The 16,708-nt window shown below is 43.3% G+C and overlaps 1 protein-coding gene across 2 annotated transcripts in view; it reads right to left on the bottom strand.

Annotated features, from left to right (window-relative positions):
* Positions 1 to 16,708, bottom strand: part of Ap3b1 (adaptor related protein complex 3 subunit beta 1) — a 222,839-nt gene that overhangs the window by 73,764 nt on the left and 132,367 nt on the right. For both annotated transcript variants that reach the window (XM_006981765.4, XM_076552077.1), the window contains exons 18-20: positions 12,792 to 12,924; positions 9,893 to 10,037; positions 6,313 to 6,460 (exon numbers count right to left, since the gene is read on the bottom strand). In XM_006981765.4, coding sequence (XP_006981827.1) covers positions 6,313 to 6,460; positions 9,893 to 10,037; positions 12,792 to 12,924 — 426 coding nt within the window. The remainder of the gene's footprint in view (positions 1 to 6,312; positions 6,461 to 9,892; positions 10,038 to 12,791; positions 12,925 to 16,708) is intronic.

The raw sequence follows: 16,708 nt of genomic DNA, 5'->3' as shown, positions 1-16,708 counted from the left end.
ATAATTCATGTGCTCCGCCTGCAAAGTGTGTAAAATGAGGATTTCACACCGTGGCATGAGCCACGGAGCTGCGGAGAAAAGGCAGATGAAATCATATTTTACTGTGTGAATTTTATTTCTCCCCCTCCCAGTATTTATCCAAAAGCACCATTGACAAACCAAACACACTGACAGATCACCCATGGTTCCCACTGTGTCGGGACTGGAGAGGAGATCAAGCAGAAAGGCAGACAATTTGTTTTTGTATAGTTTTTTAAATAGAGGATTAGGTTTTTAACAGCTGAGTGACTGTATTTGACTTTTATAAGGACAACAGTTACTGATCTTAAGATCTTGCTGCAAAAAATATCTATTTATCAATTCATCGCCTTCAAATCCCACCTTGTTTCTGTGGTATTCGATTATACACCTCAACACAGGAACATTTCAAAATGGAATAAAAAGTCACGGGGTTAAGAAACTAACTTCTAGTTAATATATTTCACTTAAAAAATAAATAAGGGATCTTAAGTCCTAAATACAAACAAAAATATATAACAATATCTCTGTAAAGAGTTTCATGCATCATGAACATCCCTTTGCATACTGATTACAGAAAAGCTAAGCAGAAAAAATACATGATGTAATAAGCAGCAGATATGCTTCTACTGTACAGAGGTTTGAAATTAACAGTAAGAAAAGTTTATCAAACCCCCACTGTTCTTAAGATCCGGAGCAAATGAATGCCACTGAGAAATACAAGTAGGTCTAACAAGCCTTCGCCAGCAGAAAAAACGCCCGCTTCCTTCCATAGGACCACTTCCTTGACGGTTTCCCTTTGTTTTAAAGATCTCAACTGAAATCAAATGGTATTTCTTTTTGGGAGAATTTTAAATATGAACTAAAAATTGGGAAAGACAAACATTGAAAGAGACAAAGCTTTGAATTTTTATAATAAAAACTGACACTCAATAGTCACACAAGCTAAGGATTCCAACCCTTGTAAAAGCCTGTGAGCAGACAAACTCCTGAGTTCTTACTTCTCAAAGACTAGAAATCAGCCTAAAAATGGTTCCTTTGGTGTGTTTGTAGGGTTCATTTCAAACCACAATAAAATGCTTTTTCACTAAGACTCTCGCACAGATTAGTTATCTTTATCACCAGGTCTTTATATTAAGGCAATCTTAACGTGCTGACAGTCAGATGTTAGTCCCCAGGCCAGTGACTGGTTCTGAGATCACTAGGGGAGGTCACTGGTTTCACAAAACCTCCCACAGAGGGACAGCAAAGTTTAAGATACATAAAATCTGAGATAGTTACAGACATCTCAGACACTTTTAGGCATACACAGATTCCAGTGTTTTCTATAGCTACTTCGCACATTAATCTCATGACCCAAACATAGAAATATTGTTAACATTTATTAAGTGTTAAGTTCAAGAATACCAAACACTTCATGGCCAGTGCTTGTCGTGTAAGCATGAAGACCTGAATTCTGATCCTTAGCACCCACATAAAGAGCCAGGAACTGCACTTGATTGTAATGTTAGCACCTGGGAGGCTGACACCAGCCAAGTCTCAGCGGTCACTAGACAGCTAGTCCAGCCAAAACCAGGGAATACAGGTTCAGTGACCAATCTTGTCTCAAACACTAAGGTGAACAATGATTGAAGAAGATACCTAACATCAACCTCTGGCCTTTACACACACGCATACGCGCACGCACGCACGCACGCACGCACGCACGCACTGCACCAACACGACAGCACACACACAGCCACCACACAATTCCCCAGATAAAACACTGTTACTATGTATAAAGAAATAGGTGCATTCACAGTACACTACAGTCTTGATTTCAGATCACCACGTCACTCACTGGTATCTCTATCTGTAGGAGCTGGAGCACACACCACAGAGATCCCAGCTAACGTGTCACCAGCAGAGCAACACTCCAACTGACACAACCTGAGGACACAGGGGCACCCTAACAAGCTGCCTAGGTTCACTGAAGGGGAAACAACCTGAAAATCTTAAATAAAATGTTCAACACATCTTAACGTGCAGAATGTACTTTTTTATGTTACAAAAAAATCTAAGACACAGAGATGCAAGTGACAACCACTTCCACATATGTCTGTATTCTTGAGTTTTCTCTCTACTCTTCCACATAAAAATATTTTCCAGCCAGGCGGTGGTGCACACCTTTAAGCCCAGCACTAGGGAGGCAAAGCCAGGCGGTACAGAGCGAGATCCAGGATAGGCACCAAAACTACATGGAGAAACCCTGCCTTGGAGAAAAAAAAAAAAAAAAAGAAAACAACAAAACAAAACAAAAAAATTTCCTTTACATTGTATAAAGTATGTAAAAGTGCTTAAAATATGGAACTATTCAAAGTGATTTTGGGGGTCTGGAGATGGTTCAGTGGTAAGAGCACTGGCTGCTCCTGCAGAGGACCTAGATCTAGTTCCCAGCACCCACACAGCAGCTCACAAGTGACTGATACTCCAGTCCCCAGGGATTCCTACTTCTACTTATGGCCAGTGTGGGCATGCATGCATACACATGCAGGTGAATGCTCATACAAACTAAAAATAAAATAAATCTAAAAATGCAATTTTGCTATAGATGTTACTTGGGACAAAAGAATTATTTTATAGGAATGATGATACTCCAAACATTTTTCAGACACATTTCAGAAAAGAACACCTGCACATAGAAGTACACCTGTCCATAAAATAAATAAATCTGAAATAAGATCATGTTCTAAGGTCATTACTGATCCCAACACGGTATTAAATAACAAATCCTTAAGGAACATAGATGTCTAGGAGTGATACCCCCGCAACAGTACGGTTCCAGTTCCCGGCAGTCACCACGCACTAGGAGAAGTGAAGACCACAGCCTGACAGGAGGCCACCTCCTCTCTTCCTCTCCTCTCTTTAATAAGAGAAATGTGCAAGGTGAACAGAGGCTCGGAAACAGCCAAGCACGCGGTTTCAGAAAAGAAGTGTGCATCTTAGGCCAGAATGCGAGCAGATGAAAGAGAGGTGGATTCAGACACGGTGGCTGGGGAGTTCACTGAACTCCACGGCGGCAGCGGGATGTCACTGCGGCAGGGTGCCACTGTGCTGAAGGAGGGGGTCGGGAAAATATCAGTCTGGGGGTGACTACAGCCGAGGCTACGGAGCTGAGGAAGAGTGGACGGAGACAGTGACGGGAGGAAAAGAAGAAACAGCTGGAGAGATCAGATGAAAACTCCAGGGGCCTGGCGACATCGGAACACGCAGCAAGGCGCCGAGGAAGACTGCTGCTGGCCCTGTGTGAGCACGCGTGTCCGGCCGTGCTAGGGTTAAAACCCAGCAGCCCAGCAGGGCCGAAGTACTTGGTCTAGATTTGGGAACAAAATCCAGAAGTAGAGCAAGAGAGAAATATTACTACATAAGTACTTTAGTGGACTATATGAGCAAAGGAGGTTATGAAACATGCAAACTTCTCAATACTGTTAAAAAGAGGCAGGAAACGTGCAGGGATCCTGACCTCTACCGAGCAGTGTCTGCAGAAAGTGAAGTTACTAAGAAGTAACTGGGTTCCATGCTGGAAGGCATGAAAATTATTCTTTTGAGACTCTGTGTTCCTCTTCTGGCTCCCCTTTAGAGGCCGGAAGGCACTTGAGGGGCCTGGATGGCAGAAGAGAAACTAGTGGGTAAAATTAAAGGTGCGGCAAAGTAGGTGCTGACCCAGAAAATGGAGTCAAAGGAGGTAGGGCTTATTCTTGACCAAATGGACAGAGAATACCTCCTCAGAGCTACTGTGTGACAGAAAAAATGGTCAATGGAGATGGAGCTGAGAAGACAGAGCTGTATGTGATCACAGTTGTCTTCTGAAGAAGGTAGGTACAAGTTAGGGGTCACAAGTGAAAACAGATTTAAATTTTCAATATCGTTTAGAAAGAGCAGAAAGGTGCAGGGACAAGAGCCACAGGGGGCCCAGGGCCCTTCAGCATGGGTCCCAGCTAAACAGTCTCCAAACTACGTGCGAGTCTGCTCTCGTGCATGTGTTACCCATAAGAAACTGCGCATGAAGGTGTTACCTGCCAACAGGAACTCCATACTAACCGCATAGGACCACCATAAGATTCACTGTTTTGGAAGCCATATATTATTCAGGCTGTCTCCAAGGTTTCATGTTCATGCTCCATGCACCCCCAAATGCTCAGATCAAAGAAAACTAGAAAAAGTGAGGCTCAAGCTGCAGTCGAGACATGAATTTTCAGCGCCAACACTGTCACACTAACTAAATGAAGGCAAAGCGGCCACCATCTGCCTTCATTACTCATCGTTTGAGCAAAAGCCACAGCATCTGATGCAAGTGCAACTTTCCCACAACTAGAGAGTCACCTATTATTAAAAAATTGGTATACTTATGATCACATGGTATATACTTCAAGTGGAGATTAAAAAAAACATAGCAGCTGCAAGGCTGGGATGATTTAGTCCAATTGTAAAATTAAAGCAAAAATAAATAGACAGACAGACACTGGCCTTTCCACCTAATATAGACAGAAAATGACACTTTAAGATAGACAAAGTGTGAGATCCAGGGAAAACATGGGCACAAAATAATGCACGGCTTGAATTTCTCAAGGAGCCTGGCTTAGGATCCTGCTCTCAACACCATCAATTATGAAGAGATGTTTGGGTCCCCTTCTGAGACCCCCTAAGCGCAGGGAAGGGGGGGCCCTGTCTCAGACTCTGTTACCTGCTTTGGGACCCATTCCTCCTACCAGATCGCCTCATCCAGCCTTGTGGAAGAGGAGCTGACTAGTCTCAGGGCAACTTGATACACCATGGCTCACTGACATCCATGGGAGGCCCGCCTGTATCTGAAGAAAATCAGTGGAGGAGGAGTGGATGGGGAGGGGGGAAGCTGTGAGGTGGGGAGGGAGGGGAGAGCTGTGAGGGGGGGGAGGGAGGGAAAACTTTGGCTGGGATGTCAAAACAAACAAACCAAAAAGAGCTGTCAGCTCCTCATTGAAGCCCACCACAAGGAGGGAAACAGCAGATGAGTGACTTCGGGGTGCCTCTGTGGTGGAGTCTACAGGTTTTTTTGTAAATTTTGTAAAACCATGTAAGAATAACTTGCTGTAATTACGCCTGTCACTTATAAAGCACTGACCCCACCCCCACCCCCACCCCACTCCCGGGTTGTACTTGCTGTCAGTATCTGAAGCTCTTTATTTAAAATGATATTGTAAGCTTTTTCTAAAGTAGAAAATGAGGTTATGTGAAACTCTCCACGTTTTTATGAATTCACATTAATAACTCAAAATCTCTACAAGTTTATATGAATTTTTGAAAATCAGAAAACTTAAATTCTGTTATATAAATAAGAATTCAATTTTAAAGTAAGTTTTACCATTTTCAAGAATATTTGAAATAAAATAAGATAAACACTAGCAGCATTTTAAATATACTTATTCTTAACAACGACTGGGTGTGGAAGGCCTACTTGAATGCATTTATTTTCATTTCTGGCTACTCAGAAGACATATTAAAGAAATTTAATTTATAGAGTTAACAAGTAAGTTTTTTTTTTTTTTTAATATTGGGTTAGGAAGAAACATAATTCATCGAATGGCAACATCTGGCAGTCACTATTCCAGACATGGAAGGAGAGGGGTCCCCCTGATGCTGCACCAGTGTGCCCATTCACACCAAGGAGGTGATCATCTGAGATCAGAGAGACAATCATTATTAGATCCCAACTTTGTACTAGTAACTTCATTTACAATTTAAGCTTTCATGTATTCATAGTAACCAGATAAAAAGTTCAATCACAAATGTTCAATTCAAATACAAAGATGATTCTTGCATTTGCTCTAAAATAAATAAATGTAACTAGCTAAATAATGTATAACTTTGAAAACATTTGAATCACATTTGTTACTAAATATTTTTAAAAAGCATGTTGGAATGAGTATTTTCTGATAGATCTACATTTGTAGTCTTGTGCTCAATGCTATTTCTGAGACTTCCTTTCATGTCCCCTCAGCAAGTCAACCTTGTCACAGCCTACCCCAAATCTCAGGAGCAGGAGGTTAGCAAAACCGGCTCTCACTTCTCTGGAGAGCTGGTTAGGGGAGAGGATGGGGAACTGAAACACAGGGAGAGTGAAGATGGCGGGTCCAGTTTTAGTTGTCAGAGTCCTGAATGTGTCTTCAGTCTCTTAGCTTTCTAACAAAACATTCAACTTTCAAAAGAATTTATTCTTAAGTGAAAAAAGTGACAAGAAGTCGTCCCTTCAGCTACAGCACGTGCATGACCTCGTACCTGAGTAACTTTTCTGGGCGCAGGTTCCCCATCAGACTCTGACGCTGACTCAGAACCTGAAGAACTTTCTTCCATGGAACTGGATTCCACACTGGACGATTCTGAAGCTTTTGATTTTTCATTTTTCTTCTCCTCATCTTCTGAATCACTATGAATAAAGATGAGTTTTGAAATATAAACTGTAACTCCCTTATGTACACAAATTTAAGTAATTTTATAAAACAATAAAGACTGCTTTAAAATTTTAAAATATGAAAATGAAATAAGAGCAGCTGAGATGGCTCAGTGGGTAAAGGTTCCTCCTACTGCCAGCCTCACGGCCAGTCTGACCTTCAGGACCTACACAGGGACGGACAGAGTCCAGTACCACAATGCTCCTCTGATTTCCACATGTGCGGTGGGAAGCGTGTGCTCACACAAACTCCACACGTGCAGTGGGAAGCATGCGCTCACACAAAAACAAAATTTAATGGATAACAATAAAGGTAGTCCTATCTGCAACCAAGTAAGTTGGGACGATTTCAAATGCAAAATCATAAAACAACACTAACTGATATAATCAGTGACAATATAGAAAAATACTGTTTTTTTCTAGGTTTTAAGTTGGTTTTCTAGGAATTAAGAGCTAACAGTAACAAATTCTAAGAACCTAGGCTAGTTTTTCAAATGATATCTCAGAATATCACTTACTGATAGTTTAAGAGTTTATCTCTACTTTTGTCAATAAACCTGCATTTGGTAGATTTTGGTTCTTTCTAAGAAAATCAGTTAGACAAGCACACAAATGTGATCTTAAATATATTACATAAGAAAATGTTAATTAGCTCAGAGGAAATTCTTACTTGTTTATTTAAAGATAGGCTCTTGCTTTGTTGCTATGTAGCCCAGGCTAGCCTCACACTTGGTCTTCTAGTCCAATGTTCCCCAACGCTGGGAAGAAGGTCTATGCCACCATGCCTCACTCTTACATGCGTGGTTCCTCTATTTACTGTTTCACTGAAAGTGCTATTCACTTGTTCCCAGGCCAACTAGTATTTATCACTAACTCGTTTGCCTCATGCTAGGTACTGAAGAGAACAGCGGTTGAGATACAGGTGGTCTGTGTGTCAACTTACAGTGTCCACAGTGCACTGGACCACACAGAGCAATACAATGTAGGGACGAGACACAGAAGCAATGAGCTGCATGCAGGCTGCAGTGTTTTAGGAGAACATTCAAGGGGACACCCACACTAGATATCCACCATTAGGAATCTTCAGAAAAGGACACTTTGAGAAACAGAAATAAGCAGCTAATCAGGATGTCCTCTCCAAAGAGAATGAAGAGCGTGAAGCTGACAAACGAACTGCCTTGAGGTGCTGAGACTGTCCCCAAGAATGCAAAGTCTAATTACCTTTACTGTATGTTTGTGCATGTGTATATGTGTGCACACCACGTGTGTCTGCTCTTTTATTTTTTTAAAAATCTACCTTAGCAGCTAGAGAGATAGTTCAGCAGTTAAGAGTGTGTAGAGCTCCTATAGAAGATCTTGTGTTCAGCGCTAAGTACCCACATGGCAGTTCATGGTAGTCTATAACTCCAGTTCCAGGGGATCCAAGACTTTATCCTGACATCCTCAGGCTCTTGCATCATGTGGTGCACACACATAAACTCAGGCATGCATACACGCATGCACAGGCGGGCACACTCACAGACACACACCTTCAGTCAACCAATCTAAAGTTTTTTGTTTTTAATCGAATGCTTAGGCACTTCATTCCAATGAGCTACTACAGATGCTCTCATCCTGGGTCTATTATTAACCCACTCACAATAAGGAAACCATCGTTTGAGGTTAAATACCTTTAAGGACATACTGGCAGAAGAGGGAATCATGAACTCTGAATGCAAATCTTTCTCCCTCTGCCATCCTATTTCCCCTTCCACCACACTATTGTGTCTGTCATGAAAATAATCTGGAATGTCAAATTCAAATTCAGTAACAAACACTTGTCATTACTAAAGGGTGGTTTCTGAGGACACTTGAAGATGATCAAGACCGTTAAAAAGTTCTGCTGGCAAACGGTAAACAAATTCTAGGAGACAGGCCGAATGACCCAGGAGCGGGGAGTGGCTGGGGAAGAAGAATCGATAGTTCTCAGAATTGATTTTTGTGGAGGAAATATGATTGTTGTTTATTAACAACAGAGCAATGGCAACATCTCAGAGCACATGTAATTATATTGGAAGATAGAAAAATATGTTGTTTTCTCTCCTACAAAATAATGGCAATATATATTATCCCAAACTCATTGTTTAAAACATGTACTTGCAAATAAAAGGGCTTAGAATGTCTTTGTGGTTCACTTAGGTGTAACAATTACTTTAAATTCAAAAATAAATGCAGATTAAAGAATTTTTTTTTTCTAAAGAAAAAAAAATACAAACCTAATATGTGATCATAAGCATACACCATGATGGCCTCTGTGGAGACACCTGAGGAGACACTGTGTGCTTTCTAGAAACAGGTACCTCCCCAAAGCAGACCATCACAGTAGTCTGACGTGAAAGGCACACACAGTGTCCTCAGAGGCCAGGTGACCACGGCCACGGTGCTCTGCTGCACCAAGGTAGCTGTGCTCAGAGCCCTGGCTCCCAGCACTCCAGACAAGATTTTAAAGGTAAAAGTGTTATTTTATTATGCAGCACTCAATTCTGATGATAATTATTGTTTACCTTACTGCTTAGAGTTTCAGATGTTAACCTAATGAGAAGAATTTACTGGTAACTAGGTTTTTAACTTTGCAATGATGAAAAGCCTGTATTAATTTAACCTACAGATTTCATTTGTTCTGAACAGGAAAAACAATATAAATCACTTTTAAAATCATTAAATCCTGACTTAAATTAATAAAGTCATAATTAGGGCATTATGCTGTGTTTGTTATGGAAGTGGCAGGGCGAACTGCTTTAATTACTGTCTGTAATAAAAGGAGCAGAGAGCGTACTGTGCCCAATCAGTGCTGTCAGCCACCACTGAGCCCAGGCTGCAAGCTCATCAGGGAGCGGGCAGCGGCCCCCAGAAGGGCCAGGGAGTCAGCGGAGGCCACTCCGAGAGCGGTGGGAAAACAGGCACACAAGCCAAGGCATTAGCCCCAATTACTCCAAGTCTTAATGACGCTTTGACACACGAGGCCGCTGTTGGTAATGGCGGAATCTTGAAAACCACTACCCCTTAAGTATCTCTGTTTTCCTTCACAGCCTTTGACTCTGATATTTGGATCATAATCTTCTTAATGTAACATTATTTAGAAAAATCAATTGTCTTAGTTACATAATGGCAAAGTGCTGAAGGATTTAATTTTAGCCCTCAGCAAAATTGCTGCAAAAGGTAATTAAGTGTTTCATCCCTACTGCTTGGTCACTTAAGGCAGCCTCCCAAGGTAATATCAATTTTGAAAATGGACCCTAAGACCTGTTCAAGTTCAAAATGAAACCTAAGCACAGTACGTCAAGACTTAACATCTGTTCTGGAGAAACTACCCAGGCATTTTTAACTCTGGAATTAAGGAGACATAAGGAAGCTGACAAAGTCACTCACCTTTTCCTCTTGGTTTTGGAGTTCCTCTTGCGTTCCGCTTCGGCCTCACTTCCGGTCTCACTCTCTGGCTCGCTGGAGGAGTCCTCGCTGCTGTCCTCACTGCTGTCCTCACTGTTGTCTCCACTCTCACTGCCAGACCCGCTCTCTGAAAGACAGACCAGCTGCTCCTTCACTTACGACCATTCAATTACACAGAGGAGACCAGAACCACACGGTGACTGAGGAACGGAGGTCCTGACTTGCGTGGACCCTGTCTGTTCAGAAGATCAGTTCAACGGGGACTCACACAGACAGACAGACAGTCAGTGACTGAGGAAAGGAGGTGCTCACAGGGACTCACACAGACAGAAGACGCTCAGCTAATGGGCAGAGCAAGGACAAAACTCACAGCAAACAGCTGGAGAGAACCTCTCTTCCAAACCTAAAGCAGATAGCTACGGCGTGAATGTTTTTAAAGAATGCGCAGGAGTGGTGTAAGAAAGAATTCTGAATTCTGTTACTTGCTGCTGAAAATTTTAAATGGTGAAAGATAAGGACAGTTAGATCTTCCTAGGAACCAACTTAGAAAGGGAAATGAGCTTTCACAGCAAGCAAACTTCCCAGAGTTCCGACTTCCTTTTCCCCACAGTGGGGGTCTCCCAGTCTGAGATAACATGACACACTAGTGTTCTCGCAGAAGTGATGCCTTAAGAGCTGAGCATGATAAAGCACACTTGTAAATCTATGATTCAGAAGGCTGAGGCAGGAGGATAGGCCTGAGTTCCACACCAGCCTGGGCCACATGTGGGCCCTTCTCTCCAGATACATATATACCAGTGTATGTATTGAAATGCGGCGGGGTCTCACTACTCCACTGACTCCAGGTGCAGAGCAGCACACCAAACGAGAGGACTAACCACTGCCCCTGCTGACTGCCTACCCAGTGCAGTTCAACACTGTTCCAGCACCCGCTTCATCAAGAGTCCTTTCTACATCACAGTGCCGCCAGGAGACCCAGTTCCTTTAGTCTGCCACGGAGTGGGATATGGAGCAGGGTTTCCCGTGAGCATGTCCAGGTTCAAATCCTAGCTACGCCACTTACCAGCCCACTTACTGCAAGTCATGCAACCTCTGGCCTCAGTTTCCTTTTCAGAAGGAAATACTTCACGGAGCTGGTGTGATGAGTATGTGATTCAAGCACAACACAGGGAGACAGACACTAACCGGACATCCTTCACAAAGCTTACCCAGACAAAGCTTCTAAACGAAGATACTTGGGATTTGTTGTGAAATCAAAGTTACATATGGACGCAGTAGGTCAGTGAACTGGAAAGTACTGGTCTATAGTAACTTAATGGTTTATCCCGGAAGTAACAAAAAGAAATGGCAGGGCTGGGGATGGCTCCGAGGGTAAAGGGCTTGCTGCACAAGGAGGAGGAGCTCCGTCCGGCTCCCCAGTGCCAGCACATGGGAGAGCCAGGCACAGCGGTGTGCATCTCTGTAACTGGGGCTGGATGGGGCAGAGCCAGGCACGGTGGTGTGCATCTCTGTAACTGGGGGTGAATGGGGCAGAGCCAGGCACGACGGCTTGCATCTCTGTAACTGGGGCTGGAGGGGGCAGAGCCAGGCACGGCGGTGTGCATCTCTGTAACTGGGGGTGAATGGGGCAGAGCCAGGCATGGTGGTGTGCATCTCTGTAACTGGGGCTGGATGGGACAGAGCCAGGCACGGTGGTGTACATCTCTATAACTGGGGCTGGAGGGGGTGGAGCCAGGCATGGTGGTGTGCATCTCTGTAACTGGGGGGCTGGATGGGACAGAGCCAGGCACGGTGGTGTGCATCTCTATAACTGGGGCTGGAGGGGGTGGAGCCAGGCATGGTGGTGTGCATCTCTGTAACTGGGGGGCTGGAAGGGAGAGGGAGGCAGAGCAGGGGGCCAGAGTGTCGCTGATTAGCCAACCTAGAGAAAACAGTAAGCTCTCGCCTCGGTGAGAGACTGCCTCACAAATAAGGTTTAGGGCCTGAGAGATAGATGGTGCTTGGTGCCAAACTGAGTTCCATCCCTTGAGCCCACACGGTGACGGAGGGACCTGGCTCCTCTCCACCCAAGGGCCATGGAATGAGCCTCCTCCCTCCTGCCCGTGCAAACGAATACACGCAAACAAAACTGAAACAAGTAAGATGCACAGTGAGGAGCCGCCTGACACTGACATCTGGCCCTGACACGGGCACGCACAGGGGAATGCTCTCACACAGGCGTGCACCACACCCACCCATCCACCCCACGCAAACAACAGAATCGGGGGTGAGGGAGTCAACAGCGATCGGTCTGGGTGCAGCTCCTCACCTGGGCCCCAGGACTCACTGCCGTGCTATTCAGACGAGCTCGTGAATAGCCACAATGGTAACAGAATTTCAAACAGACTTTGGACAACGCAATCCAGGAACAGGCACAGGCTTATAAACAAACAGGACGAAGACACATGTGTAAAGTATAAAAAAATGAAGCACGCCATGCTGGCCTCTGCCTCCCAAGTGCTGGGATTAAGGCACACTTTCTACTTAAACATATGTGCACTGGTGTTTTGCCTGCATGTGTGTCTGTGTGAGGGGGTTGGGTCCCCTAGAGCTGCACTTAGACAGTTGTGAGCCATAAAGGCATACTTTTAAAGTCTTCTCTTCAACTATGAGATGGAGAAGCAGGTGCCTCATTTAGTTGGGATTCTGAATCCACACTGTGCATGCTTTTCACTGCATATGGCCCCCAACTTCCTAGCTCTGAAAAGAAATGAAGTCTGAGGTGTCTTAAATTTAGTAACAGGATTGTTGTGGATGAGAAGGTGAAAGGGAGGAGAAGATAGGGGCATCGGCACACAGTCTACAGCGTGAATGGTGCAGTTTGATAAGTTAGAAAGCCCACCACTGTCGCCGCTGCCGCTGCTGCTGCTGTCAGAAGACTCTTCCTCCTCCTCCTCCTCTTCCTCAGATTCAGAGTAAAATTTCTTGGCAGGTTTTTCTTTCTTTGTTTTTCCAACTGGGGTCCAATCTTTTGCCTGTTTATATAAACAAGATAAACCTTTAGGAATCCTTACTAAGTGATTCTGACTCCTGGCAAATGTACTGGTTTAAGTTCACAGTGAACTCAGAAGGAAGTCTGAGACTTCAACAGAGAAAGCAACTGTTCCGAGTCCCAACAGCAAGTTACCCACTTCTAAACACACAACAAACTCTCATTCAGAACCCACTGTTAAATTACTCATGTTATGTCTCCAGATTATTTAACAAATGTTTGTGTTTGTTGGTCCACAGGAAACTTAACCTACAGTAACAACAACAACAATAATATATGTTGCTAGCTTGGCACTTAGACAAAAGCAAGCAAACCCTAGTGAACGCAAGCAGGAGTGAACATTACCTCCCTGCACTACACCCCACCTTCTCTCTCTCATGGCCTAGGCGTCTAACCCATGCAGAAAGGCGCTTCCGCCTGGATTGGGCACCTGTCTCTCCTGGATTACTGCAGCAGGTTCCTAACTCGTTACCTGCTTCTCCTTTCCACTGACCCCAACCAAAGCCTGCTGAACACAGGAGCTAGAGCTGGGCCAGCTACTCTGGCTGCAAACCTTGGTGGCTCCTCGTTTCAATCAAACAGGCAGCCTATAGTAGTCTGCCTGACCAGACTCAACAAGCCGTTCCCACTCACCTCCTCTTCCTTTGCATACTCTGCTCCAACCAGTTCTTACTGTTCCTTCAAGACCACCAGACCTGCTCTGTCTGGGGGCCTTGCCCTCAGCTATTCCTCCTCAGCACAACTGGGAATTTCTAAGCCTGCACACTGAAGCATCCTAAGTGTGTCTGGCATAATAAGTATTACTTATACCTATTACACCCTAACAGTTTTCAATTTTATACTCAGAAAATATTTGTTTGCATTTAAGTAAATGATGTTCTTTGGTGTTCATTAAATATGGCATTAGGAGAAGTCTCTACTATAAACCTGTCCCAACAGTGACCCTGATTTTCTTAGAAAAATTATGTTTCATACCTTCTATTCTAAAAAGCAGGGAAATGTAGATTTCTTAAAAGGTCACAATGGTTAAGACTCACTTATTTATTACACTTTTAATTTAGTTTCCAGTGTGTGCGAGAGAGAGAGAGAGAGAGAGAGAGAGAGAGAGAGAGAGAGAGAGAGAGAGTATTGTAAAAGAATTCACAGCATGACACAGGTTCTAGTCCAAGAACTCTCCTCAACACTAAAGGCTCATTACAATTTTCTGAGAATGTTTTAAAATACCAATACAAATAACAAAAATATTAATGCTCAAAAATCCCAACTGCCCGAGAGAAGCTTCAGAATCCTGAAAAATTATTACTTTGAAAATGAGAAGAAAACTAATAAAATGATTTGAATATATGAATTTCTATATTCACATCGTTTCAGACATTTAAGGGCCAAAGCCTAACACCATTGAATTCACTGTGGTACAACAGCTAGCCATGGTAAGGAAGAGCGGAGGAGATGGAGAGGTCCTCGCCATGCCATGGTGTGCTGCCCATGTGTTTACAAAGCAAAGTGTCCTTGATATGCAAAAGACAGTCTTTGTGTAGCTGGAAAAAAAGGATTTTCTGTAACTAAACAAAAAACTCTGAAGGAGCCACAAAACTTACGGGTCCCTTAATATAAATATACATTATACCTGATATCCTGGAAACGGTGGTGTGTAATTCAAAGTGACTTCTAGTGTCAACCTGACTAGGCTCCCTGTTGTTTTGATTAAAATGTCAGATTATCTAAGCCTCAGCCATTTTTCTTCCTAAGTTATATTTCATAATAATGAGATTTGACCTTAGAGGATCACTAGATAGTAAACCCAGAATAATACAGTGTATCATGTGCACAAAATGCCTTCTGTGACTTCAGGGGGGAGAAGAGGCACAGAGCGAGGCAAAAGGATAATCTGAACACCACTTTCTGCAGTTAAGGATGCATTTCAAAACAGAACCAATTATATTATGTTTGTATTTCAGAGTATCCCTCATAGAAAATGTAAGCCACTATCTCAGAAACCAATAGAATGAATCTGTTTGTTATATGGCTTAAATGGACATCTTAATCTGGTTCCATTAGCAATAATTATTCTCCATAAATTATTAATTTCAGGAATATAGTTAGCAAAATAAAAAAGAAATCAATTTATCTCTGTTGAACTGGACAACTGAAATGAAGATAAGAAAACAGGTTACTTAGGCACTGTCCCTATAAAAGAGTTAATGCTTGGAACACATGAAAATGGAAGAAGCCAGCCAACCAATGTAAGAACATTACAGAGACAAAATTAAATCACACAGCATTGCTATCAATTTCTGAGAAGACAAACTCCTTCCAGGGGGAGAGAAAGGAAGGTAAAGAGAGAGGATACGGTGGGAGGATAAAAGGATTGTTCTACTTAAGCCGAAACATCGTGTGCCCAATCAAGACAAAGGGCAGCACCATAACAGGCAGCGAGCATAATGATCAGAAGAGAGAGCGTCTACACAAGACCTGCCACAAAGAACACTGTCTTCATGTCCCAGTATGGGACAAAACTTGTACAATAGAGCAATTGTGCTGAACAGTGCTCAGATTTGGGAGAAACCCAAGCAAATTTAGCTGGAAGATGAACGGACATGCAATGAGTTATTTATTTTTTATTTTTAATGTGTGTGTTGTATGTGTTCATAGGGTGAGGGTTGAGTATGGAGGCCGGAGTCACTGTTGGGTATGTTCATGAATAGGACAGGGTCTCTCACGGAGCCTGGACCTCAGCGGCATAGCCAGATGGGCTGGCCCGTGAATGCAGCAGCCCTCACATCTCCACTCCTCAGCGCTGAGTTTACAGACGGGCACCACCGCAGCTGGATCCTTATGTGGGTGCCAGGGACCAAACTCGGGCCCTCACGCCTGTGTGGCAAGCACTTTACCAACTGGGTCGCCTCTCGAGCCCCAGTTTTGATAACCTTTAGATTTTTTTCTGGACCAGCTTTAAACACAGATCGTTCGTTAAAGCTGAAAATGATGGCACCAAGCACAGAGAACACCACAGCTCTGCCAACAAGCTCAGGCGTCCTCGCCTCAACCGCACAGGAAGGCATACAGAGGGTACAGCAAACACAGTACAGTTCCAGTCTGCAGGAGCTGTGCATGGGAACTTAAATCTATTTAGGCTCTCTAAATTTTGCTTTCTTCACCTATGAAACAGAAATACTGAGCCAGGCCTGATGGTGTGCACAACTTTAAACCCAACACTTGGGAGGCAGAGGCAGGCAGATCTCTGTTTGAGGCCAGCCTGCTCTACACAGTGAGTTCCAGAACATCCAGAGCTACACAGAGAGACCCTGTCTCGAAAAACCAAAAAAATCAAAATTGGGGGGAAAAGTGTATCGTTATGAGTTTTAAACAGGAACATGTTGTCAACCATCTACCACCAGGACTCTGAATTGATATATTATTGATCATCTGCTGCTGGATATGTTCCAACGCCAATGTAAGTTTCATATTCAAAAGAAAGCCATTGCTCATGGGAATCATATTACATGGCTATGTTCATTAAAGGGATTGTTTGGAGTATGAGTCCTTCCTATGTATGTGAGGGGGATGATAAGGCTAACTAACTTTCCAAAAGGAGTTTAATGGTAAAGAATTCTGATTATATGAATTCTAGTTCACAGTGCCATTTATATCAGGAAAACATCCATAATGTAATTCTCAACAGCTCCGTTTAAATTAATCCTACCTTAAAAAGCAACAGAAATACTCCACATAATTTCTAAGTAAAAGTAAAATGTCCCTTTATCACA

This window comes from Peromyscus maniculatus, chromosome 15 (assembly GCF_049852395.1).
Source record: "Peromyscus maniculatus bairdii isolate BWxNUB_F1_BW_parent chromosome 15, HU_Pman_BW_mat_3.1, whole genome shotgun sequence".
NCBI lineage: Eukaryota > Metazoa > Chordata > Mammalia > Rodentia > Cricetidae > Peromyscus > Peromyscus maniculatus.
The sequence above is the reverse complement of the archived record's forward strand: the minus strand, read 5'-3'. Positions and strand labels throughout refer to the sequence as shown.